The sequence below is a fragment of the Lolium rigidum genome, chromosome 2 (genome assembly GCF_022539505.1).
Source record: "Lolium rigidum isolate FL_2022 chromosome 2, APGP_CSIRO_Lrig_0.1, whole genome shotgun sequence".
NCBI classification, from domain to species: Eukaryota; Viridiplantae; Streptophyta; class Magnoliopsida; order Poales; family Poaceae; genus Lolium; species Lolium rigidum.
This window is the reverse complement of record NC_061509.1, coordinates 268496981-268522400: the sequence shown is the minus strand read 5'-3', so window position 1 is coordinate 268522400 and position 25420 is coordinate 268496981. Positions and strand designations below refer to the sequence as shown.

The 25420-nt window shown below is 46.9% G+C and overlaps 4 protein-coding genes across 6 annotated transcripts; all 4 read left to right on the top strand.

Moving 5' to 3' along the window:
• Positions 1 to 3512: 3512 nt before the first annotated feature.
• LOC124693419 (silicon efflux transporter LSI2-like) lies at positions 3513 to 6324 on the top strand. 3 transcript variants are annotated; one of them, XM_047226892.1, is made up of 4 exons: positions 3513 to 4605; positions 4639 to 4848; positions 5236 to 5425; positions 5793 to 6324. In XM_047226892.1, the coding sequence occupies exons 1-4, from the start codon at positions 3694 to 3696 to the stop codon at positions 6059 to 6061; spliced, it is 1581 nt and encodes a 526-aa protein (XP_047082848.1). In that variant the 5' UTR covers positions 3513 to 3693; the 3' UTR covers positions 6062 to 6324. The 3 variants fall into 3 exon arrangements, with proteins under 3 accessions (XP_047082848.1, XP_047082851.1, XP_047082847.1); XM_047226895.1 differs by having other exon boundaries at positions 3513 to 4632; positions 4666 to 4848; XM_047226891.1 differs by having other exon boundaries at positions 3513 to 4848.
• A 1022-nt stretch (positions 6325 to 7346) lies between these two features.
• LOC124693418 (G-type lectin S-receptor-like serine/threonine-protein kinase SD2-5) lies at positions 7347 to 9818 on the top strand. Its single transcript, XM_047226890.1, has one exon. It carries the CDS (start codon positions 7347 to 7349, stop codon positions 9816 to 9818), a length of 2472 nt encoding a protein of 823 aa, XP_047082846.1.
• Positions 9819 to 13509: 3691 nt separating this feature from the next.
• LOC124693420 (ubiquitin carboxyl-terminal hydrolase 2-like) lies at positions 13510 to 16715 on the top strand. Its single transcript, XM_047226896.1, has 5 exons — positions 13510 to 13574; positions 14572 to 14618; positions 15397 to 15443; positions 15523 to 15625; positions 15704 to 16715. Exons 1-5 carry the CDS (start codon positions 13544 to 13546, stop codon positions 16469 to 16471), a joined length of 996 nt encoding a protein of 331 aa, XP_047082852.1. The 5' UTR covers positions 13510 to 13543; the 3' UTR covers positions 16472 to 16715.
• Positions 16716 to 17684: 969 nt separating this feature from the next.
• On the top strand, positions 17685 to 22709 carry LOC124693417 (protein BTR1-like). Its single transcript, XM_047226889.1, has 8 exons — positions 17685 to 17809; positions 19299 to 19537; positions 19616 to 19716; positions 20001 to 20194; positions 20486 to 20616; positions 21404 to 21529; positions 22244 to 22305; positions 22392 to 22709. Exons 1-8 carry the CDS (start codon positions 17686 to 17688, stop codon positions 22477 to 22479), a joined length of 1065 nt encoding a protein of 354 aa, XP_047082845.1. The 5' UTR covers position 17685; the 3' UTR covers positions 22480 to 22709.
• Positions 22710 to 25420: the final 2711 nt, after the last annotated feature.

Below are 25420 nucleotides of genomic sequence, written 5' to 3'. Positions count from 1 at the left end.
AAAACAACATATCGATCACATTTTATTCATACAATTACACAAATAGAATTAAATTATTCATACAATCAATCAAACAAATAGTACTTAAATTATTCATACAATCCAACAAACAAATAGTACTTAAATTATTCATACAACCCAACAAACAAATAGTACTTAAATTATTCATCCAAGCAAACAAATAGAAATAAAATCATGCATTGTTGGCTGCTCCTCTCCTCGCCCACAAATGCGCAGCTCGATCCGCCTTTAGCTGTGCATGGACATCTGAATCTCGAATTTCATTGTGCATATGAAGAAAAGCAGCGAATTCTTGAGGCACATGCTCTACCTTAGCTAGTGGCCCTTGATAATCAAATGGATGATCATCCTGCACAGTGCGTCGCGCTCGTTCTCAATTATCATGTTGTGCATGATCACATAGGCGTTCATCACCTCCCACATCTGTGCCTCAGACCAAGTGAGAGCAGGGTACCTGACAATGGCGAAACGCTGCTGAAGCACCCCAAAAACACGCTCAACATCCTTGTGTGCTGCTTCCTGGCATGTTGCAAAATAGGCTTCCATCTCGTTTGATGGAGAGGGAATTGTCTTTACAAATGTAGCATACGTCGGGTAGATACCATCAGCTAGATAGTACCCCTTGTTGTATGCGTGGCCGTTTACCTCAAAGTTCATGGCAGGAGCTTGTCCTTCAGCTAGCCTGGTAAACACCGGAGAGCGCTGTAGCACGTTGATATTATTGTTTGTTCCTGCCATGCCAAAAAAATGCATGCCAAATCCAAAGCTCCTGGTATGTCACCGCCTCAAGAATGACACTGCACTCACCATTATGGCCCTTGTAGATCCCTGCCAAGCAAAAGGGCAATTCTTCCAGCCCCAATGCATACAGTCAATGCTTCCCAGCATCCCAGGAAATCCTCTTGCCGCATTCTTCTGCAGGATCCGAGCTGTATCATCTGCTCTTGGTGCTCTGAAATAGTCTTTGGCAAACACCGCTATGACGGCTCGGCAGAATCTGTAGAGACACTCTGTACATGTCGACTCAGCCATCCGTAGATAGTCATTGAGCCGTGTGCCGGAGGAGCTCCGTATGCAAGACGGCGTATTGCGGCGAGTGCACTTCGAGATTGAGGTGAAGCCCCACAAACATGTGCATTCTTTCTTGGCCATGAAGTACGTGTCGTACTCCCTGACGCCGTGGACAATCTTCAAGAACAGGTCCTTGTTCATCCTAAACCGGCGCCGAAATTCCTTCGGCGAATGAGTCGCATCGTCGTTGAAGTAGTCGGCGTCAAGCAGCATTGCGCCGGCTTCACGATGCCGGTTGATGTTCCTCCTCTTGCCTGGCTTTGAGCTGTCGTGCCGAGGCACGATGAAGAAAGGCTGGCGAAGGCGCAACATGTTCGTCGGGAATCGAGCTGCTGTCTGTTGCCGCCGAACGCGCCCGAGCGTTCGCTCCTCCGTGAACAGCTGCACCATCATCTCGTCGTCGCTGTCCATCGCGACAATCGGACGAACACCTTGCGGGCGGGGCGATACTATCGCGGTGGCGGCGAGCTTTGTTCCGGGCGAAACAGCGGCCGCCGATCGAGGGGGTGACAGCCGTGTCGATGGACGGCGGTTCCTAGACAGTCGGCGGTGTCTATTGCAAGCAGGGTGGGCGCGGCGGCGACGGTGACAGTGGCGATCTAGAGGGGTGGGAGTCGGCTCGGGCGTGTGTAGGAGGTGGGAAAACGGTGTGTCTGGCTGCCAGGCGGAGCCCACACTCGTTTTTCAGACGTGCCGCGAGGTGCCGGCGCGCCCGATTCGCGCCCTTGGCGAAGGGGCCGACACGGGGTTGCCGGCGATTCTATTGAGCTCCAAAATTGGCCGGCGCCGTTTGGGGCGCAACGGTGCGAGCCCATTTTCGCTGCCGGCCCCCAAAATGCTATCGGGGCCACTATCGGGGGCGCCGGTGGAGATGCTCTTACACAAAAAAAAAACAGCCTGAAGAAGAAGAAGAAACAACAGCACGAGCACCAACAGAGACAACAAATTTCATACAACTCTATAAGACAGTTTCGGTGATCATATCAAATTATCATTTTTGGGTTCTACCTAAAGAAGCAGATAAACCTGCAAGATTGATCATGTTGCACCAAGATTGGGTTAGGCTGCAACAAACTTGCTGAGGAGAGCTTTAATCATTGTGATATTTTCTTCTTGCTGGTGGAGCCAGCAACTCGGCATCAATCCACGTCCAGCTGAAAGCGATCCAACGTGGCAGGGAACAGGAAATATCACAGTACTATTCTTCTCTACAATCAAGGATTAGCAATGGATTAAGGAGGAGAGGAAAACATGATTAGCTGGGACAATTAAGGGGACAGAAACAGAGCCATGGCTGAGAATTCAGAGAAGGGATAACGTTGATCCCACACCAAACCCCCAGTCTCATCACCCTCCACCTCAGCAACCAGTCTGCGTCGTGCCACCGCCGGTGAGCCCAAACAGCACCGTCTTTGTGTCCATGGCTGGCACCATCTTAGGCCCAACGATGTTCTTATTTCCTCTGATTCATATTACTTACGCTAATATAGATATATCTAGACATATTTTAATTGTAGATACACTCATTTTAGTGGCAAGTAATATGGATCCGAGGGAGTACAAGTTTCTCCAATCAATCATTGAAAGGTTTGTACGGAGTATTAGTATTACTACTACTAGTAGTACTTGACGGTAGTAGTAGAAATGTACAGAACAGTATGCAAGACAGTTGCTGTGGTACCAAAAGTTGAAAGTGGCCTCCCTAATTACATCTCAATCATGTGTTCTACCAAGTCAAGAGAAATTTTAATTCCCACATTTCTGTTGCTCCAGTCATCATCATGTGATTCATTCTTGCATGTCCAATCAGATTCAAAGCCCAGTGATAATCCTAGTTTAGAGGAAAACAGGAATAAAAAGAGCAGGAAGAAATATATTTTATTGCCAGTGCCACTAGGATCCAAGACCACTCGACATCCATCTGTAATTAGCAGCAGTTCCTCAATAATCATGGTCATGTGAGGATGTGGTGAGCACACCACGACGAGGTGATCCAGCTCTCCACACGAGCCAACCATAATTCTCTGTCTGGAAAAACACAAAATAATTTTCTTTCTCTTCTGGTGTGGACATTGTCCCATCGATCGACTGGTAGAGAGGTAGAGAGAAAATAATATCCAGGTGGGGCAATCTACTAGGAGGCCATGTGGAGCATGCCAAGTGTTACATTCCTTTTCTGAAGAAGAACCACATGTCATGACATGTGGCGACATCCACTGCTAGCTGCTAGGTAGTTCCTGCACAAGCTCTTCATCTTCTTCAACCTCCCTGTGCTGGTTTCCTTGGGATCCATGGAGGCGTCCTGATCAAATTGGTGGTTTGTTGGTACGTGTTCGTGCATGGCTGTGTGTCCCCATTAGTTGATTGGAATTGCAGTTGAGGTCCGACTCTTGTTATTGTTGGTAGCTTCCCATGTGAGCTAGCTGGTCCAGTGAGCAGCAAGGCACAGATCTTGTAGCTAGATTGCAGAATTTAGTTTCTAGATTTATCGGTGAAGAGTTAGGTAGCTCGTGGTTCTTGGATTGAATCCCAAGAGGAGATTCCCACAGGTTCAGTGTTGAGGTCGAATCTGTAGCTTGAGCTGAAGTACGCAATTCAGCAATGGCGATGGAGCCGACGGTGAAGGTGGCACTGGGCACGGCGTCATTCGCCATCTTCTGGGTGCTGGCGGTGTTCCCGGCGGTGCCGTTCCTGCCCATCGGCCGCACGGCGGGGTCGCTCCTGGGCGCCATGCTCATGGTGCTCTTCAACGTCATCACCGCCGACGAGGCGTACGCGGCCGTGGACCTGCCCATCCTGGGCCTGCTCTTCGGCACCATGGTGGTGAGCGTGTACCTGGAGCGCGCCGACATGTTCCGGCACCTCGGCCGGCTGCTCTCGTGGCGGTCGCAGGGCGGCAAGGACCTGCTCGTCCGCACCTGCGTCGTCTCCGCGCTCGCGTCGGCGCTCTTCACCAACGACACCTGCTGCGTCGTGCTCACCGAGTTCATCCTCAAGATCGCGCGCCAGAACAACCTGCCGCCGAAGCCGTTCCTGCTGGCGCTGGCGTCCAGCGCCAACATCGGGTCGGCGGCGACGCCCATCGGCAACCCGCAGAACCTCGTCATCGCCGTGCAGAGCGGGATATCCTTCGGCGACTTCGTGTTCGGGATCCTCCCCGCGACGCTGGTCGGCGTCGTGGTGAACGCAGGGATGCTGCTGTGCTTGTACTGGAGGGAGCTGTCGGACGAGAAGTGCGTCGACGTGGCGCACGACGATGCCGTCGAGGTTGTGGAGGAGGACGACGTCACCTCGCACCGGTTCTCGCCGGCCACCATGTCGCACCCGCGCGGCCGCGGTGCCGGGCAGATCGACGGCTCCGGCGCCCCTGACGCGGCCGGCGTCTGCGAGGCGCACTGCTGCTGCGAGCCGGTGAAGCCCGACGCCGCCGCCAACGGCGGCGACGCAACCAAGGTTGGGATCCACCAGAGACGGGGCAGTGCCGTCGGCGTGAACGGCGCGATGGTGACGAAGGAGGAAGAAGAGTACACCTCGGTGGAGGAGAAGGAGGAAGAAGAGTACACCTCGGTGGAGGAGAAGGAGGAGTTGGCCATGGAGGAGTGGAAGAACAAGCTGTGGAAGACGTGCGTGTACGTCATCACCTTCGGCATGCTCGTCGCGCTGCTGCTGGGGCTCAACATGTCCTGGAGCGCCATTACCGCCGCCCTCGCGCTCATCGTGCTCGACTTCAAGGACGCCCGCCCCTGCCTCGAGAAGGTAACTAAAATGTCGCCATCACCAACTATTAATTCTTCTTCAGTCTCTTTCTTTCTGCCTGCAGCTGAACTGAAAAGAACCTTCAGCCACATGTGTGCAAATTTGAAATTTGGACTAACTTTCGGAATGAAAACTTTCTTTACAGTTGATCAGATTTTACTTAGTTTGAAATCTTTACAGGGAATTAGTTTGGCCACCTTGTTCTTCTGAAACTAAAATTGACACTAGTAGAATTACAAACTGTATCAATATCTTATGTATAGAATTAGTAATTGATTGAAGGCTTAACATACTTGTCCAACCAATGGCTAATTCAAATCCAAGTGAGGGTAATTTCGTGCTGTTTAACTGTTACTTATTGTGTACTGCTGAAAAACAAAATTTCAGGTTTCCTACCCACTCCTGTTATTCTTCTGTGGGATGTTCATCACCGTGGATGGCTTCAATAAGACTGGCATTCCCAGCTCGTTCTGGGAGTTCATGGAGCCCTACGCGCGCATCGACACGCCGACCGGTGTGGTCATTCTTGCATTGGTGATCCTTTTCCTCTCCAACGTGGCATCAAATGTCCCCACCGGTTAGTTTCTTCTTCAACTCCATATTGGCTGGACCTGAAAACATATTCACTGCAGCTCAACTTCTCCGTCCCATTTGTCCTATAACTAGAAATTAGAGTAAACGAGTATCAAATTTTGACCACAATTCATAACTGATGATCCCAGAATGTACAAATGACAATTAATCAGAACACAGTAAGCAGGGAAATGAAACAGTGACATGATTCAGTTTGGATAGGCTGTGCAATAATGTCTGAATGTATTAGTAGATGCTAGCCAGACTGTCAGGTCCGAGCTTCTTCCCGATTGGTCAATCATTCTACATTCTACAGAACAGAAAGAGTTGAACATTCCCTGACTGACAGACTGCACTGTGCCTTGCCCCAGTCCTCCTCCTCGGCGCGCGAGTAGCGGCCTCGGCGGCGGCGATCTCCCCAGCCGCGGAGACCAACGCGTGGCTGCTCCTGGCCTGGGTGAGCACGGTGGCCGGAAACCTCTCCCTGCTGGGCTCGGCAGCGAACCTCATCGTCTGCGAGCAGGCGCGCAGGTCCCGGCAGTTCGGGTACACGCTCTCCTTCTTCAGCCACCTCCAGTTCGGCTTCCCGGCCACGCTCGTCGTCACCGGGATCGGGCTGCTCCTTATCAAGAGCAACTGAGGAAGAGGTGCAGGTTTAGAAGAAAACGGACAGGAAGATGTGGATATAGATATTTGTAAAAATTTAAGAATCTGTGAATGTTCAGGCCCTTGTGGCCTGTGGGGTGATGATCTGCCATAAGAAGCTGGGAGGCTGACAAGCACAGATTATGATGCCATGGTGCTTGGAAGCTTTTTGGGTTTGTACATTTTGTATTCAAGAAAAGAAGATGTATACATTCTGGAGTAGCTGGTATGTAAGTAAAAGGAAGTGTATATTGGTTCGGGTTCATCAATATCTGTTGTTATTTACAAGTTGAAGAAGAATTACAGGTTATGCAGTTGGATGATATGCGTTTGCATTGCCATATGCTAATCAAGTGGGAATAGCGTCACACTGACACTTACTCCTGGCTCCACAATGCCATCCTCGCATAATGGGGTCCATGTTAAACCTATCAATCAAACATACATATAATAAAGTGGTTATAATCCCATAACAAAGCATCAAATATCTACGGTCTCTTTCTTTTGAATGATTTTAAAGATGTGGGAACGTGAAAAATGCAAGATTGCAATGTCATGTATATTCGGATTTTATTTTGTTCTTTTATTCCATCACAGAAAAACAAAAGAATATTTCCAGTAGATTTCAGAGTTTCTACAAGATTTGAACATACAAATCAAACAAGCGACATAGGAAAAAAAATCCTGAAGATTTCAATAAAACATAAATGGAATAAAATTTATGTTATCCACTAAAAATATCAAGCATAGAACCAGTCCCTGCGAGTTCATGATTAAGAAATCTGATTGGTTCAGAGTTACCTATTGTTGGAGAAAGGAGTTCAGACTTGTTTTTTTGTGTGTGCTAAACGCAGGTTCAGACTTGTCAAGCATGGAAATACCGTCAGTGTCTCCTTTACTAATACTAAAAACATTTGAGTGCAGCAGATTATATGCTTCCGTGCCTAACAGGGGAGATCGGTAGACCGCATGACCAGCCCACTGAGACTCGTTGACGTGAAGTCATACACAATGGGCTGGCACAAGTGCACTGCCAGTCAGTCAGTGGCGCTCTGGAACGACTCAGACCAGCCCGGCCACCTCCAAAAATCCCAGAGCTACTCCCTATGTGGCGATATCTCCGGCGACCACACCATCCCCTCGGCAATAAGGTGCGATTACTATGTCATCTTATTTCTACTCTGCAGGTCCGTCTCCAGTTTCTTGCTGCCTTCCTGGCTTCCTCCTCGTGCTAACTGATTCTTCTTTTAAAAAATCCAGTTTTCGTTGAAGCACGTACCATGGGTCCTGCCGTTCTCTTCCTCGTGCTCGGGGCTGCAGCACCTCTGCTCTTGGCGGTGCAGAGCTTGAAACACTATTCCACGGCCAAACCCTCAACAACTTGGATTAACAATGATGTTTTCTTCGACAACCGCACCAACGTCCGCGACATCTTCACCATGGTACATCACCGCAGGTCTACACCTTACATCACCGCAGGGTTCTTTTGTGCCTCCTCCTCCTCGTCTACGTGCAACGAGTTCCTCTTTGCGGTAGCCATTTGCACCACGATGTACGGCTCCGGCCCTCAGCAGGTGGTTTGGTCTGCCAACCGGGATCGCCCTGTTAGAGAGAATGCCACCCTTGAGCTTACCACATATGGAAACTTGGTCCTCCGTGATGTTGATGGTAGCCACGTCTGGTCAAGCAACAGCTCGGGCCAATCTGTAGCTGGCATGCTGATCACAGAGATCGGCAATCTGTTATTGTTTGATCACAGAAATGCAACTGTGTGGCAGTCATTTGATCATCCTACTGACATATTGGTCCTGGGGCAGTCACTTGTGGAAGGTATGAGGCTCACAGCAAGTACTTCTGCAACAAATATGACCGAGAATCAGTTTTATATCACTGTACACCCGGATGGATTATATGCTTATATTGGATCCACACCAGCACAGTGCTACTTCACAGATCTCATGCTACGTAATGGAAATGATCCAACAAAGGCCACATTCAACAATGGAAGCCTCACGATCTTTGGGATGTATACCACAGATCTAGACATATTGGACAACACTATCATGCTGCCAGAATCTAACTTCCGTCAGTACATGAGATTGGAGTCAGATGGACATCTAAGGCTGTACGAGTATGATTTGTTTCTTTCCAGTTGGACTGTGGTGTATGATGTAATGCAAATTGATGATTGTGATTACCCAACAGTTTGTGGAGAGTACGGGGTATGCAACGGGGGGCAGTGCACATGTCCACTTGAGAACAATTCAAGTTCAAGCTACTTCAAGCCAGTGGATGATCTCAAACCTAATCTCGGTTGCACGCCAGTAACTCCAGTCTCTTGTACAGAAATACAGCACCATCAGCTCTTGACCATTCCAAACATTTCTTACTATGATAAATACATGAATTTTGATGCAATAAACTATAAAGAAACAACCATTGATGGTTGCAAGCAAGCCTGCTTGAAGAACTGCTCCTGCATGGCCGTTTTGTTCAAAGGTGAAAAATGTGTGTGGGTGACGAAGGTCTTCTCCATGAAATCAATACAACCTGAAACTATTGGTTACAACACCTCTGCTTACCTCAAGGTGCAACTTAACCTCTCATTTGAAAATAAAACAAAGATGCAACTTAACCCCTCAAATGAAAACAAAATGAAAGTGATATTAGCTACTACACTTGGAGCTGTCACTACTCTTGTATTGCTTGTCCTTATCGTCACTCTTTATCTACAAAGGAGGAGAAAGTATGAAGAGAAAGATGAAGAGTTTGATTTTGATCAATTGCCTGGAATGCCGACAAGGTTTTCTTTTGAAATGTTGAGGGCATGCACGGAAGGTTTCATCAAGAAGCTCGGAGAGGGTGGGTTTGGATCTGTATTTGAAGGGAAATTAGGTGAAAACAGAGTTGCAGTGAAACGTCTGGAAGGTGCAAGACAAGGAAAGAAAGAATTTTTGGCAGAGGTCGAGACCATTGGCAGCATTGAACACATCAATCTTGTTGGTCTGATTGGCTTTTGTGCAGAGAAGTCTGAGAGGCTTCTGGTATATGAATATATGTCAAGAGGGTCACTTGATAGGTGGATCTATTACCGCCATAACAATACCCCACTTGATTGGTGCACTCGATGTAGGATCATTATGGATATTGCCAAGGGCCTATGCTATCTTCACGAGGAATGCAAGCGAAAAATTGCTCATTTGGACATCAAGCCACAAAATATTCTCTTGGATGATAACTTTAATGCCAAAGTGGCAGATTTTGGACTATGTAAGTTAATAAATAGGGACCAAAGCAAGGTAGTAACTAGGATGAGAGGAACACCTGGATATCTGGCACCTGAATGGTTGACGTCGTCAATCACTGAGAAAGTCGATGTCTACAGCTTTGGAGTTGTTATAATGGAAATAATAAGTGGAAGAAAAAACATTGACAACTCGCAGCCCGAGGATGTTCATCTCATATATTTGTTACGAGAAAAAGAGCAAAACAATCAGCTGGTTGATCTGATCGACAAGCATAGTGATGATATGGTCTCACGCGAGGAAGAAGTGATTCGAATGATGAAGCTTGCAGTGTGGTGCCTGCAACATGATTGCACTCGAAGGCCCTCCATGTCAACGGTGATCAAGGTATTGGAAGGTGCGACACACATAGAAACTTTTGACGCGAATTCTCTCATGTTTGTTCAAGATAACCCATCGACATACTCAGCCCCATCTCAAGCATCAATCTTATCTGGCCCAAGATGAAGGCTAATGAGCAGAAGGAATTTAGCCTGTAAGTTTCTGCTTTTGTATCCTGTCGTGTTTGTGCTTTGGGATTGTGTTTGGAATGGCATCAAAAGAACAATATCCAGCAAATATAATTATGTTTGATTGTTGGTGGAGGTGGAGTAGCATTTCCTACCTTTATAGCTGAAAAGCCAGTAGTGCCAATTGTGTATGTTAGAACATTACTAGCGATGGTTTTCTTGAGTCCTATGTAAGTTGCAGCTCGCTTTGTATTAGTATGCAGTTAAGGGAAGCCGAATTGAGTTTTGGCTCTCGGATGCATATGCTCCCTTTATTTTGAAATGCATCTTTGATATATTTTGAAATGTAAAAAAAATCCAAACGAAAAATTCATGTGTACATCTTCACATGCTATTATGCTAAGTGCGCACAAAGTGTTTCCATGAAAAATCGGCTTGTCGTTTGGGCTGTGTAAAAAAGACATAATTTGGTGCTAAAAATAATGTTTTTTTGAGACATGTTTTGTCTTTTTTACATTGGCCACAAAAATATCGGTTTTTCGTGAAACTGTACGAACTCACGTTGATTGTCGAGATGTACATGCGAATTTTTTTGTTGGAACTTTTTGATAATTAGAAATATGTTTTTTTAGGTGACTGAATTTGTGGTTAAGGGCATATCTGGTTATTTTGAACAGTTGACTGGTGTAATGGCGAAAGCTTCAATGTTTACCTTCCAGGGTAGTGAAAACAGAGCATTAAGATTGATTCACAGGGCCAACACTACCCACAAACTAACTAGTACTGTACTACATTAAGATTGATTTACAGGAGTTGCAACTAGATATGTTCGATTGTTGGTGAAGTAATTCATACCTTCAAAGCTGGAAAGCCACTAGTGCCATGTGCTGTACTTTCTTCTTGTCCTCTGTAAGTTGCAACTCGCAATGTCTCAATATGGAGACAAGGTACTGCACGTGTTGGTGATGTATTACAGTCACATGTTTTTTCCCCTGATGGGGAATCCTTCGGAGTTGGGATCTGAAACGAGACAGAATCCAAAATACCTAACCAAGCTCGAAAGAATACCGCTCGAGCAGCAGGGTTGGTCCATGGGGGAAGCAGAGGCTCTCCGGAGGAGAAGCGGAGATAGTCTGTGTCCCATCTCGGAGGCGGCTAATGCTATATGCTGCTGGCTGCCGCAGGCGCACGGGTGAACGCCTCAGCGTCGCCTTCCATCGCGCGAGGTTCGTGAGCGCGCCTGTGTAGAACCGCTGCAAGAGGAGATTGAATTGGGTGTTCTTATTGAGAACCGCGAGGAACCCATGCCGGAGAAGCGGTGGCAGTGGGTCGCCGGGGCTAATGGTTCGAGGTGGCGCCGGCGCCGGCAAGAGGGAGGAGGCATCACAAAGGGGAAAAAGTGGGGAATTTTGTATTTAGTGTACAGTTTCCATTTTTATTTACATTCTCACTTCCTAAAAAAGCTTATATTTCAGAACGGATTTAATATCTTATAACACCTTGTGCAATGTAATAATGGCTTTTTGTGAATCACAATGTAATAATTGCTAAAAGTGTGTAACCTCATCACTCGCGTATCCGCCGTCTAGTCTCAGTTAAACATGGGATCTGAACCGTCCAACCATTGCAGCATAAACCACATCTGCGTAACATTTTCTTTGTATGTTTACAACATCGTTTCCGTGTTATTTATCGTGGTGCACCATATCATACAAAAGTTTTAATCTTTCAAAAACACCAATAATGTGTATGTATGTTGGATCATGTGAGCACACGTCGCCTTTTTTTAACCGAAACAAACCACACACAAGCTTACGGCGTGCAAAATAATGGTTGTCCCCTGGAGCTAGCAACATTGTTGTGGGCGGCCTGGTCCTAGCCGGAGGTGGTGGGCTGCTTTAGTGCCTCCCCGAGTTGGACAAGGTGGCCACTTTTTTCTCAGCGTGTAGGGTGTCGGAGGACGATGGCTTTGTGGGTACAATGGTTGGGTGCTATGGTGATAGCAGTGCGAGTCTACATGGACGATGTTGCCCCAATCCTTGGAGGTGTGAAGATGAGGTGAAGATACGAATGAAAATCCTGCCCGGCTTTTGTCGGGCCGGCGGTGACGTTCACCTCCTTGGAGGCGTTGCCGAGTGTGTCATCATCTCCCTCTCTTTCTTGGAGTTGGCGGTGTTCTCCGGACGAAAGCCTATATTGAGAGTAGGGTCAGCATGATGGAGGCGTCCTCAACGTCGCCCCTCTGTTGGGAGCATCATGGTTGAAGACACAGGCTTGGAGGTCCTACGTTACGCTCCTATGGTGTTACCGATGGTCAAGATTGAGCTTCAACAACACAATGCACGTCGTCGGTGACTCCAAGATGGTACCTTGCTTAGATTGTTCAAGTCCTACCATCCACTTCCTACTATAGGGTGGATGGTGCATCGACAAGTGAAGTTCAGTTGGAGTTGTTGTTTTTAGAGGTGACCAACGTCAGTCGAGGCGCGACGATGTTTTTTTAGTTTATTACAAGCACTTTTGATGTGCAGTCGTTTTGTCATTGGTGGTTTTCTTCGGATTAGCCTAGGTGTGGAGTCACTCGTTGTTCACCGTGAATTATGGTCGTTTTGTACTTACAATTCTACCTTCTATGAAATTATGGTCGTGTAATACAACTTTGTCATCCTAGGCTCGTTGTAAGCACCAGGTCGACCCCGGGTCCTTTGCCCTCAGCCCAACCATCTTCGCAAGGCTCAATGGCATAGAGGGCTCTCTGACCCGCCTTCCCGACTTATCCACTAAATAACTAGGGAAGGTAAAAGTTCAGCTTGGTGGATGGATCCAAAAGCCAGTGAGGTTGGATTGGCGCATATGGATGTTCTACGGTGGGACGAAAAGCGGGTTCGACAAAACGACGTGGAACTCGATGAAGGGTGTGGAGTAACGGTGGAGGCACGCACGCATTTTATTCGCTTGTAAACGTGTGAGCATAGTGTACTTTTTTTTCCTTCATTTATTTCTAACAGTTAGTAAGTGAAATGACATAAATATATCACAATGCTTTTCTCATGTAACTGGTTAAATTGCAAAAGTGCGAAAACATCGTATTTTAGCAAATTAGCAAACTATATTATCTAAAATTATGTTCTTTGCACTTCGAACCCACGTGTCAGCTTTTTTTTGGGACTATTTATTTACCCTCCTCATGGCCGGTTTGCCTGGCTCGACCAGACCAAATCGATTTGGTCGATCGATCCACCCTTCCCCGAGCCCAACAGCCGAGCAGAGATACTCGCCAGCTCTCCGTCCCCCATCCCATCTGCTAGCTAGGTCTCGTCGATAACAAAAAAAGAAAAAGAAAACCACACTCCCGAGCCCGCGCCGCCGACCCTCCTCCCGTCGCCACCGCCGGAGAGGGAGCTATCCCCTCGCCGTCTCCGCAGGCCGTGGCGCGCGTCGACACCCGTCGAGCCAGCCCGACCTCATCCTCCCCCGGTACGGTATCCCCCTGACCTAGCTTGCTCGGATCGTCAGAGCCGCGCGAGCAACCGAATCTCGAGCCCTCGCTCTCTCTCCGAGACGCCGCGGGGTTCGATTCGAGTGCTCTAGCAGCGTACGTGCTCTGTCTTGTCCTCCCCGGGATTCCGGGGGGAGCGTTGTGTCGTCATCTGATGAGTAGTGGTGTGCTGCTTGCGTGCAATTGTAGGCCCTCGCTTGCTGCTGCCGGAGGATCCCGCCAGGATGTCGTGGTGCACGATCGAGTCTGATCCTGGTAAGCGCAATGTCCATCTATACCACGATGTTCTTATCTATATAAGAGTTGTCTGTACTTCGATTTATAATGGTATATGCTGGCTTGCTAGCCCTCGATTGCCCCCATCAACATCGTGTTCGATTATGTGGGTGGCTTGTCTTGTGATTTGATAAGCCGAGCGCGTGCAGACTGTGCACACTTTTTGTATCTGTTGTACTCGTGAGAGTCAGAATAATGGACTATAGAATAATCAATTACTGAGGTTTATATACTGGTGCAGCTACAGTACCAGTGGTTTATATACCGGTGCTTAATAAGTTATTTTGTTTGACCGTGATTGATCAATCATAGGGAGCTCTTTCTTTATTTTTTTGACCACTGTCTTTGTTCTTTGCTCAAACTGACAACTGAATGCATTCTATATGTACTCCATAGTTCTTAATGCAATCTTGTCGCCACTATCTCAAAACATATGCTTGACCTGAGGCTATACCTTAGCTATCGATTATCCCATCAATGTTTTTACATCTTCCGATGGCTTGCTTTGAGATTTGATAAATCGAGCCATGCAGGCAATGCAGTTTTAGTATCAGAATAGTGGACTAGTGGGTTTCACTGCCTGATACTATTCGTTCGCTTTGCATTGATATGAAGGCTTGCTTCTCTATTATTTTCATCATAAGTTCATAACATGCCCCTGTATATGATTCTTCTAGGGATCCTTGATTCCTTAACAAATTGTATTTCTTGTGGGGAATAATCAAGTACTGAAGTGTAAACATAACATCCATCCAGCTGCTAGAGTAAACCAGTGGTTATACCAGTGCTTTAGTTGTCATTGTTTATCGGCCAATCATAGGGAGCTCTGTACTTTGATATACTACTTGCTGTCTTTGTTCATTGTGCAAACTATCAGCTGGATAAATTCTATATGCACTTCATAGTTCTTAATGCAATCTTGTCGCAACTATCTGAAAACATTGCATATGTTTGACCTGAGCCTATTACCTTGCAGGTGTTTTCACCGAGTTGATTCAGGAAATGCAAGTAAAAGGTGTACAGGTTAGCTTCCGGGGCTCATTGTTTTCCTTGTTTGAACGCAATTTAGATATGAAATCTCTGTCAGTTATCTTTGATATATTGTCAGGCAATTATGTAGAATGCCTTTAGTTGGAATTGTTTGGTGAGCTGTGCACTTTACAAGCCTTCTGAGTAGTTTGTCTCCCTGCTGCAAAGAAGTTTATGCTAGCCTGATTGAACCTGCAACGAGGAACTACCTCCACAGCTCTGCCATATGATGACTGTATGATAAGCAGAGTATATATGCATTAGTCAATGCTTCCGGTGAATTCATACTGATGGTGCTTGTGATGACATGGACTTGAATTTAAAGAACACGTCCTTCATGAATAGATGCACGTGGATTTAAAATAAAATAATAGGTTTCTACAATAAGAGAACTTTCTGAATGAAATATGGTGTCCATTAAAAAAATCTTTGATAAAATAAGAAGGCATGATAATCCTAGCAGTCAGTGGGTATGTATGCCACTGTTAAGCATGGCAAAAGGAAGGTGTCTTTACTGAAGCTTTTTTTCCCCTATACCTGCTTATCTATTTGCATTCATTTAATATTAATAGATGTTATGGTTTCATTTTTAGTTTGATTACAGCTGTACTTTTTCCTAATATATGTAGCATTAAGGGTTATTAGAAAATGAAATAATAGACGGTCTTGTATGTTATGTTGTTATCAAGAGAAAAAAATGCTCCTATATGTTACTGCATTTGGGGACATAGCTCTTAGCCGCCTCTTAATTTGTTATGCTATCTTCAAACAGGTGGAGGAGCTTTACTCTCTCGATGTGGACTCTCTTAGTCAACTAAGGTGAGTATCTTCATTGTTAGTGTCATTAATCTCTTCTCTCAGGATGCCTTAACAAATTATTGCCCTCTACATCTCATAGGCCAGTATATGGGTTAATTTTTCTCTTCAAGTGGATGCCTGGAGGAAATGATGAACGGCCTGTTGTCAGCGACCCAAACCCAAACCTTTTCTTTGCTCGCCAGGTTAATTACAGTGTGTCCCTTAAGCTGCCATTGTTTAGTACTCTGCGTTAAACAGTTGATCTAATCGATCATTTTCAGGTCATCACGAATGCATGTGCCACTCAAGCTATTCTCTCGATTCTCATGAATCGCCCAGAAATCGACATAGGTCCAGAATTGTCAAACTTGAAAGAATTCACAGGAGCTTTTGCGCCTGACATGAAGGGCTTGGCTATCAACAACAGCGACTCTATCCGGGCTGCCCACAACAGTTTTGCAAGGCCAGAGCCATTTGTTTCTGATGAGCAGAAAGTTGCCACTAAGGATGATGATGTCTACCATTTCATAAGCTATGTACCTTTTGAGGGTGTTCTCTATGAGCTGGATGGGTTGAAGGAAGGGCCTGTCAGCCTTGGGCAGTACTCCGGCGGTCCCGATGACCTGGGCTGGCTGCAGATGGTGCAACCAGTCATACAAGAGAGGATTGAGCGCTACTCACAGAGCGAAATCAGGTTCAACCTTATGGCCATCATAAAGAACAGGAAAGACGTGTACACCGCTGAGCTGAAGGAGCTGGAGAAGAAGAGGGAGCAAATCCTGCAGGAGATGAACGAGGCCACCGCCACAGACACCGAGCCCCTGAACAGCTCGCTCGCGGAGGTGGCATCGGCGATTGAGACCGTCGGTGAGAAGCTCATCATGGAGGAAGAGAAGTTCAAGAAGTGGAAGACAGAGAACGTCCGGAGGAAGCACAACTACATCCCTTTCCTCTTCAACCTTCTCAAGGCGCTGGCGGAGAAGAAGCAGCTCACGCCGCTCGTCGAGAAGGCCAGGCAGCAGAAGGCTCCCAGCACCAGCACAAGCTAAACGCATCTTTAGAGCGCGGTAGTAGTTTCGTTGGAGGTTAATTGCACGCATCTTTCTCTCTCAGAGTGCATCATGTTACCAGATACGGTACCTAGTTGGCAGCAGCTTGTAAGGTTATAAACCATTTTCTACTTCATATTTCTTCTCCAATTGTGCTGGAATATCAACTTTTTTTGCTGGGTAGAACTGTAGAACTTCATTTAATCTGGAGGGTGGTAGAATTGGCAGCACAGTTGTTTCTCTGTGAAGGATACGGAGTATGCTTGAAGAGTAAGAGAATGATCTGCCTAAATTATAGCTCCGCACCATTAAGCAAGTTAACATCGTCTGTATAAATGACACGTGGGGCCTGGGCCACATGTCAGTAGCTCAGTGTGGCATTCTCCATCCATATACCACCGGCATTTCTAAGTTTTTGCTGTATTTGCTGTGTTGCTTTGGTAAGTTAGCATTATTGGCACGTTACCGGGTTGTTGCTGGAGCCTGTTGCATGCATTTTGACGTTCCTCGACTTTCCTGCGATAGCTAGATTTGGTGGCAAGCAAGCAGGCATGCCGTTTATGCAAAGGGAAATAATTGAATTCCAGACCGCTCCTATGCTGCACCAGTTAAACATTTTTAGCTGGATTTCTTTTTTTTTTTGAGAATTGGATTTCTCTTTTTGTGATACATAGTTCAGACGCATACACTCATATATACATATACTTACTCATCCGTATAAACGCGCATTCATATTCTTCCTCTATTAGTATCTCTGAGAGACTACGTCCAATATATTGATCCGACAAATTTTGAGATTAACGAAATCATCACAATCATCTCGTTGTTGATGGAAACGACGTCTCTCACTGAAAAAATATTTCATCTTTTATAAAAAAACACCAACATTAGATTGTGGAGAAAGAAAAGAAACAAGGAAATAATATTCGTTTCCCCCTTGCACAATGGTTGGCATTTCTTGTGGTACAAAATCTAGCAGTTGCGGTCGCGGCATCTAGGCGACGAGGACGGACAGAGGCTGGCTGATACGAATACGACAGCCCAAGAAAACGAAACAAAAGCCCAGGCGCGGGCGCGGCGCAGCCAAACCCTCGGCTCAATCGTATCGTTTGATGGCGTAGGCCCACACCGATCTACTCTGTTCCCCCTCCGTCTCTTCTCCCTCCCCCCACCTCCACCTCCGCCCGCCCACCCTCCACCGCCGCCGCCGGCCGATGGAAGCCCCGGGCTCCCCCTACGCCTCCTCGCCCGAGTCCGCCCCCAAGCGCGCCCCCCGCTCCTCCTCCCCGCCGCCCCCGCAGGACCGCCCCGAGACCGAACCCGAGCCCGAGCACGAAGGTAACAACACCCGCGCAACCTCTCTCCCTCTGAGTTGGCTTCTGCGGCGGGACGTGGACACTGCGCTGCCGGTGCGGTTGGATCCGCGAGATCCGGGCCCCGGCCCCGGCCCCGCGCTCCGGGGCCGAGATCTGCGGCCGCCCGTGCGCGTCCCCTCGCGCGGCAGTCCGGCTGATTTGGGCTGCTGCTCAGTACGTCGCCGCAGTGTGAACCAGAGCCGCCAGCTGACCAACGATCATGTTTGTTTGGTACACACTTCACGTGCCGCCCCTGGTTCGCTCGTGGATGCTAGTAGGAACTTGGAGTAATAATCCAGTAGTGGTGGTTTGGTTAGTGTGCCCCCTGGTTTGTTAGCTGGGTTCGGAGGAATTAATGCCAGTGCTTCCCGCGGCGGCGGCGTGGTGGTGATAGTAAGTAGGCGGTTTTCGCATGGTTGCGCTTCGGTTACTAATGGCGGCGCGCCTGATGGGTGCATTAGCTACATCTAGGTTGTTTCCGGATGCGTAATGGTATAGCTTGTTTCACAGCACATAATAGGTGGGTATATGAGTTCCTGCTTCGTGGTTAAATTTGTTCTGGCTGTTGGCACGATCAAATTGTTGCGGTTGCGCACAGGGAAATACGTTTATATGCTGGGAACTCTGCTACCCATGCTGGTCCTTGTGGGTGTTAACTGTTAAGTGCAACCGTATAATTAACCACTACAAGCTATGCCATTTATATTGTTTCATGGATTGCTCCTGCTCATTGAGTTCAACGAAATTCCAACCAACTCGCGGTGCTTAGTTCTTGGCTTGCAAAATACCGTGAATAAACTTGTAATGCCAGTTTTGGTATGGTTGCACTTCGGTTAGTAATGGCTGCGTGCCTGATGGTGCATAGATACATGAATTTCCGCTTCGTAGTTAAATTTGTTCTGGCTGTTGGCATGTAGTTGCACACAGGGAAATACGTTTATATACTGGAACTTTACTACCCATGCTGGTTATTCTGGGTGTTAAGTTCAACCGTATAATTAACCACTACAAGCTATGCCATTTATATTGTATCATGGCTTGCTCCTCCTCACTGGCTTCAACAAAATTCCGACCAACTTGCGGGGGCATAGTTCTTGGCTTACAAAATACCGTGAATAAACTTGTAATGGCCAGTTTTGGTGTGGTTGCACTTCGGTTAGTAATGGCTGCGTGCCTGATGGTGCATAGCTACATGAATTTCCGCTTCGTAGCTAAATTTGTTCTGGCTCTTGGCACGATAAATTGTTGTAGTTGCACACAGGGAAGTACGTTTTGTACTGGAACTCTACTACCCATGCTGGTTCTTTCGGGTGTTAGGCGTAACCGTATAATTAACATCTGCAAGCTATGACTTGCTGTGGCGTAGTTCTTGGCTTACAAAACCCTGCGAATAAACCTGTAATGACAATTGTTACTGCAGTTCAAATTCGTTGCTTAATGGTTCTGAGTTCAAAATCCATCTTTCTTGGCAGATGAAAAGGAGAAGCCAACGCATTTGAGGTTCCTGGTGTCTAACACGGCAGCAGGATGCATCATTGGCAAGGGTGGCTCAACTATCAATGACTTCCAGTCTCAGTCTGGTGCTCGTATTCAGTTGTCACGCAGCCATGAGTTTTTCCCTGGTACAAATGACAGAATCATCATGGTCTCTGGACAATTTGACGATGTAATAAAGGCCATGGATTTGGTTCTCGAGAAACTCTTGGCAGAGGTAAACTTTGTTAATATTGATGTTTGTACACCCACGTTGCCATTGATTGATAATTGGTATTCTCCTGCAACTGTCCAGGCGGAAGAATCCAATGAAGCTGAAGCTAGGCCTAAGTTTAGACTTGTAGTTCCTAACAGCTCTTGTGGAGGGATTATTGGTAAAGGAGGAGCAACAATCAAGTATGCCTAATCAATAAACCTGCTCTAATCTCTGATGCTATCATTAAGTCTTACTCCATTATGATACTCAACTTTCAATGCTTGTGTTATGTAACGATTCAGTAAATTGATGAAGTATATCTGAACCAACAGATGATTGTAGGAGCTATATAGTCTCTTTCTTAATACCCATCTGCTTGGTCTGATATTAATTTTATCCCATGTTTTGTTGTTGTTCTTGTATTTATTGTATTTTTATTTCTGCCCCTTTGAATGTTGAAAGTTGGTGTTCTCTCTCTCTTCAGGTCATTCATTGAAGATTCACATGCTGGAATTAAGATTTCACCACAGGACAACAACTTCGTTGGCTTGCATGATAGGCTTGTTACTATCACAGGACCCTTAAACACTCAGATGCGAGCGATATATTTGATATTGAACAAGTTATCTGAGGATGTTCACTACCCACCTAATTTGAGTTCCCCATTTCCATATGCAGGTAAATCCTATAATTTTCACTACTGAATTTTCGATCTTAGCACATTGCTACATGCTTGCTTAAATGGGGTGCCTGCTCATAATACCTATCTTGCGCCAGTCTTTGACGAATCCATGTGCTGTATTTAACATGCTTTTCTTTCTTAAAAAAGTCTCAACTGAATGCTGGGATATATTGACTTATGCTGGTAGACATACTGCTTGTCATCTCTGATATTTATAGATGGACTCACCCTTCAGATATGGCATCACCATTTCCTCTTACTCATTTCCTTCACTTCAAAATATTCAGGCCTTGGTTTCCCAAGTTACCCTGCTGCTGTTCCAGTTGGGTATATGATTCCACAGGTTCCATATAACAATGCTGTGAACTATGGACCTAATGGTTATGCTGGTGGTGGTGGAAGGTACCAAAACAACAAGGTTGGTGTTTGCTGCTGCATTATTCATGTTGCTGTCCTGCATCGTGTGCACTTTTTTTTTTTTCAGCGTGTACCATATGTTTTATTTTGTTGTCTACTTGTGGAGAGAGATGTTTGTGGGTAATATGCATCAGATGCTTTCTAATAGAAATACAGTTTCCTGTTTTGCAGTGTACTACATTAGTAAGTGCATAGACCATTTTTCCTGTCCAAGTCTTTGAAATTACTAAAGGGCCAGATTTGGATCTCATGAATGTATGCTGATGTCCTGATAACTTTTTATGCACTCTACTGTATTAGTAGTGCATTTGAAATAAATCACTATATCACACTTGCAGACATGTGTTGTTTTCTGGAGAAGGATAACGTATATGTATCCCATGAAGTTTTTTTTTTCATGCTATTGGTCTTAGGTAGTGCATTGAAAATAAAAGGGTCTAGGTGTATCACACTTAAGGGAACATTTCATTTTGTTGAAAGAGGTGTGTATGTTAGAACTTCTGCTTGATGTTGTGTGAGTTACACTCCTTGATGTTTGATTTGATGTGTGTGTCCATTGTTCATGCCTTTTGATCTTTTCACATGATATCTTAGATGCATATTTTATTATTATTTTGTAAGACTGCTTGTATGACAGAACTGAGATTTCTTCTGTTTATCATCTGTATAATTAGTTGTATAACTCTACGTCAAATCTTTTTTAGTTTTGTTTTTCCTGTTTTAATGGAATTGTAAACCTGATATGTGTTCAAATAGTCTAACCATGGTTTTATGTTGAAATTTTGCAGCCTGGTACACCTGTTAGATCACCTGCTAATACTGAGGCCCAAGAATCACATACCATCGGTGTTGCTGATGAACACATCGGTGCAGTTGTAGGACGAGCAGGGAAGAACATAACAGAGATCATTCAGGTAATTTTTTGCACCACGGGAATTTGATATGCATCAAATGCATTAGTGTCTATTTTTTACAGCAGATGCTCAGTTACTCAAAGCTTTCTGCATATGTACATATATGCACTTGTGCTGTACAGATATACAAGGCTTCTGATTAGCCTATGTAACTGAATAGGCAATTTTGTTAGTATGTCTTGTGCATATACATATGCACACATGTTGTATAGTTGTATAAGGTTTCTGCAGTTCGGTGGGGTATATATTTTTTCTAAAGTCAAACGAGGTAGACTTTGACCAAAGTTTATAGAAAAATCTATTGAGAACAGCGATACTATATGAACATAATATGAAAATGGCCCTGATATATCTAGTGACTGATTTGGCGTGATAGATATTGATAGTTTTTCCTGAAATGTTAGTAAAATTTACATTGTTTGACTTTTGAAAAAAATTATGCGCCTTATTTTACAGAACAGAGGTAGTATAACCCAATCTTGTTTCATATATCACCATCTATTATAAGTCCTTGACTGCTGTTGCCTTCAGAAAGTCATTTGATCATGTAGTTTGCCCACAAGGGTAAATATCTAAATAGTTGAGAACCAAGCATATGACGACTATCATCATGTTATACTTAAAAAAATGTACTAGTACTTTCTCGTAGTTCTATGACTTGTCGCCACCTTATGTTTCAGGGAAATTAACTCTTGCAATTTGTTGCAACTGCAGGCTAGTGGTGCCAGGATCAAGATATCAGATAGGGGTGACTTCATAGCTGGAACATCTGACAGGTAATTTAGCATGTTTCCACAGTTGCACTGGATCACCTCTTGGCTCGTCGATCTTAACATAACTCAATTCTTTGTTACTGGTGCAGGAAAGTGACTATAACTGGGTCATCTGAAGCTATCCAGGCGGCCGAGTCTATGATCATGCAGAGGGTGGCAGCCAGCTCCGAGAGGTGATGAAGACAGAGCGCACCCCTGCCGATGTCGTGGACTGCGAACTTGTTTTTTGTTTTTGTTCACCTAGCTTTAGTGCTATCTGCAAAGCTTGAGAAATTTTTAAGATGACTATTCGTGTTAGTAACCAGTTAAATTAGCTGTGTTTTTCCCTCCTGGAATAGTACTAGCACTATATATTTCTCGAAACAGATTTGACTCTCCATAACACAGAAACAAATGCTGGTGTGCTAGTTCTGCTGCTGCTGCTGCATGTTTGAAGTTTTGAGATTTGGGAAGGTTGTTGGTCGGATTATGTACAGCTTCGTCGTCTGCTTAGCTTTCTTTGCACCAGTGTTATCTGCAGCTTCGTCTGCATTTTTTCTTTAGCGGAACGTCTACATTTCGAAGGCTTTGTTGCGGTAACAATGGCCGGTGTCAATTGATTGATGTCCAAGGCCGAAATTCCATTTCAGGGCCGGCCCATGCAAGCTCCGAACGCACGCACGCGAGTTGTCACGTCTGACAGATGGGCCCAGCTCGTACCCCACACTCTTCTTCCTCCCGTCTTCCATAAATGCGCTCCCCGGTCGACCACCGTCGCATCCGACTCGAGTCGAACCCAGTCCAAACCCCAGCTTCCAGAACCCACCATTCCGAGACCACGCGCGGACGCGCCACCATGGCCAAGCTTCGCGCCGGCTCTACCGCCCGCTCCGCCGCCGCCGCCGCCGCCGCTGCTCGGGCGTCCCCGGCGCCCACGTCGTCGGACCCGAATCTCCCCACCCCGACCTCCACTCCCCGCGCCGACCTCTCCTCCTCCGGCGCCAAGTTCGCCGTCACCTCCGCCAACCGCAGCTCGGTGGGTTCGTCCTCATCCGCCTCCGCCACGGACCTCCCCGCGCCCGCCGCCCGCGACGTCGCCTCCATCGCCAAGGTAAACCCCACCGACCTTACCGACCCGCACGCGCGCGCGCGGTGCCTCCGCCCAGGAATGATCGATGACCTTCTCCGCCCTCTTCGTGCTCGACAGGAGGTCGGCAAGCGCCTCGCCTACGACGACGACGACAACGACTACTCCGCCTTCCCCACCGCCGCTTCCACGCCGCAGCCGGATCCCGCGCCCGAGGGCCTCGCCATCCTCGCGCCGCTGCTCGAGCTCACTGGCCCCGGCGAAGTCTCCTCCACCACCGTCGTCCCCGCCTCTGCCGACTCCACCGTCACCGACGTCGTCCCCGCCTCTGCCGACTCCACCGTCATCCTGACCCAGGTGATGATCCCCGGTCGATCCCGATTTGCTCTGCTGCTCCAGTTCCGTCCAGTCGGTGCTTGGAATGTTGATCGAGTTCCGTTTAGCTGTGTTTGGGGTGGCCATTCAATTATTTTTGAGCGCTCTCTGGGGCTTGGAGATTCCAATCAGTTAAGTCGAATCAGGCGTAGTTCAAGTTTCCGTTGCCTGCTTCTCGTGCTCAGTTAATTTGCCCTGGGAATTTCGGGATGCTTCGGTGGTGAGTGGTGATGGTGACTGCATTAAATTCAAATTTAACTGATCAGTTCGAATTCGGGTGCCCATGACTTCGTATTGCTGATCAGTTCGGAACGAATCTCTGCAGCCTCCCGTCCCGATTCGAATTCCTAATCTGAGTTCCGCTTGAGTTTTTATGTAACTTGTTGCCCCGGCCGCGTCTCCGTCAATCTGGAAGCTCCAATCGAAAAGCACTAAACAAAATTCACGTCGGTGTCCTGTTTGTCCATGCAGGTCGCAGCGCCCGCCGACTCCACCGCCGCCGCCGCCGCCGCGGACGCCGAGGGCCCCGTCCTCACGGGGATGGAGCTCGTCCTCGCCGAGCTGCGCCACGCCCGCGGCCTCACCCCGCGCTCCAAGCGCCTCCTCGCCGCGCTCGCCGAGACCGCCTACGCCGAGCTCTGCTACGACCCCACGGCCGCCGCCCTCCGCACGCGCCGCGCGGCCTTCTGGAGCAAGGTGCGCGTCGGGATCCTCGCCGCGACCGTCTTCTCCGTGGCCGCCATGGACGTCGCCCTCGCCGTCGCGCTCTACGGCGCCAGCCGCGGGGGGCACCACCACCACCTGGTACCCGCCACCTGATCGACGCACGAAGACGAGCGATCCGTCGATCGATCGATCGGTAGAAGTTAGTAGAACCGGTGGGTTTGCTCTAGTGTTTGCCGCTTCCGATTTCTACCAGTGCTTCGTACTAAGTTAGCCGTACGTCGTGATGTTTAATTAGTGGCACCTTTACGTGCATAGATGGAACCGTGGAGAAACCAGGTGGTGATTAATTTCTGCGTTACAGTCAGTATTTATTAGTAGGACATTCTCAGTAAGAATTATATATATTGACTGTGCTGTTCTTCAGTAACAATTTTATGGAAATTCTGTTCTATGCATGATTGACAGTAGTGCTACATGCAGAGGGTGTAAGATCAACACCACACCGGTTATTGCGGTGAGATGCAAACTAGGGTGACGCAAGTAAAACCTTTCTGGAGAAAACTTAGTGAAGATGTGCAATACATTTTAGGCTCTGTGTATTTCAGTGAGCTGTTCTGATGAACACTACTGAAGCTACAAAGTAGAAGCCAGCCAGCCATGGGCATCGCCGTCGGCACCTGCCATGAGCTGCAATACATATTAGGCTCTCTATGTCATCGTGTATATACGAATCTGAACCTTACGTCGTCGAGACTGTATTCCCTAACTTGAAGCATGCAGTACGTCACCTAACACTGAAATAAGGGAGAAATGTTCTAGGGTAGAATATGGGGTCAATGCCAGAGAAGACAGTGAAGCGTTCATGTGAGCGTGAAGGTTGTCTCCGGGATGTTTGAAGTCTGCCTGAGGCCTGCCTAGCATGGGTTTCTGAATCTGTTGGATCCAGATTGTTCAGACTTGCTCCTGTTTTGTTTTTTCTGTTGTGAACTCTGAACTTGACTCAGTCCAACC

What these genes read in the sequence shown, in the direction of transcription:
- LOC124693419 (XM_047226891.1), top strand. Translation starts at nt 3,694, where the DNA reads ATGGCGATGGAGCCGACGGTGAAGGTGGCACTGGGCACGGCGTCATTC. An exon ending in CCCGCCCCTGCCTCGAGAAG is followed by an intron (nt 4,849 to 5,235) that starts GTAACTAAAATG and finishes ACAAAATTTCAG; the next exon opens with GTTTCCTACCCACTCCTGTT. An exon ending in GGCATCAAATGTCCCCACCG is followed by an intron (nt 5,426 to 5,792) that starts GTTAGTTTCTTC and finishes GCCTTGCCCCAG; the next exon opens with TCCTCCTCCTCGGCGCGCGA.
- LOC124693418 (XM_047226890.1), top strand. Translation starts at nt 7,347, where the DNA reads ATGGGTCCTGCCGTTCTCTTCCTCGTGCTCGGGGCTGCAGCACCTCTG.
- LOC124693420 (XM_047226896.1), top strand. Translation starts at nt 13,544, where the DNA reads ATGTCGTGGTGCACGATCGAGTCTGATCCTG. An exon ending in GACTCTCTTAGTCAACTAAG is followed by an intron (nt 15,444 to 15,522) that starts GTGAGTATCTTC and finishes TACATCTCATAG; the next exon opens with GCCAGTATATGGGTTAATTT. An exon ending in ACCTTTTCTTTGCTCGCCAG is followed by an intron (nt 15,626 to 15,703) that starts GTTAATTACAGT and finishes GATCATTTTCAG; the next exon opens with GTCATCACGAATGCATGTGC.
- LOC124693417 (XM_047226889.1), top strand. Translation starts at nt 17,686, where the DNA reads ATGGAAGCCCCGGGCTCCCCCTACGCCTCCTCGCCCGAGTCCGCCCCC. An exon ending in ACATAACAGAGATCATTCAG is followed by an intron (nt 21,530 to 22,243) that starts GTAATTTTTTGC and finishes TTGCAACTGCAG; the next exon opens with GCTAGTGGTGCCAGGATCAA. An exon ending in ATAGCTGGAACATCTGACAG is followed by an intron (nt 22,306 to 22,391) that starts GTAATTTAGCAT and finishes TTACTGGTGCAG; the next exon opens with GAAAGTGACTATAACTGGGT.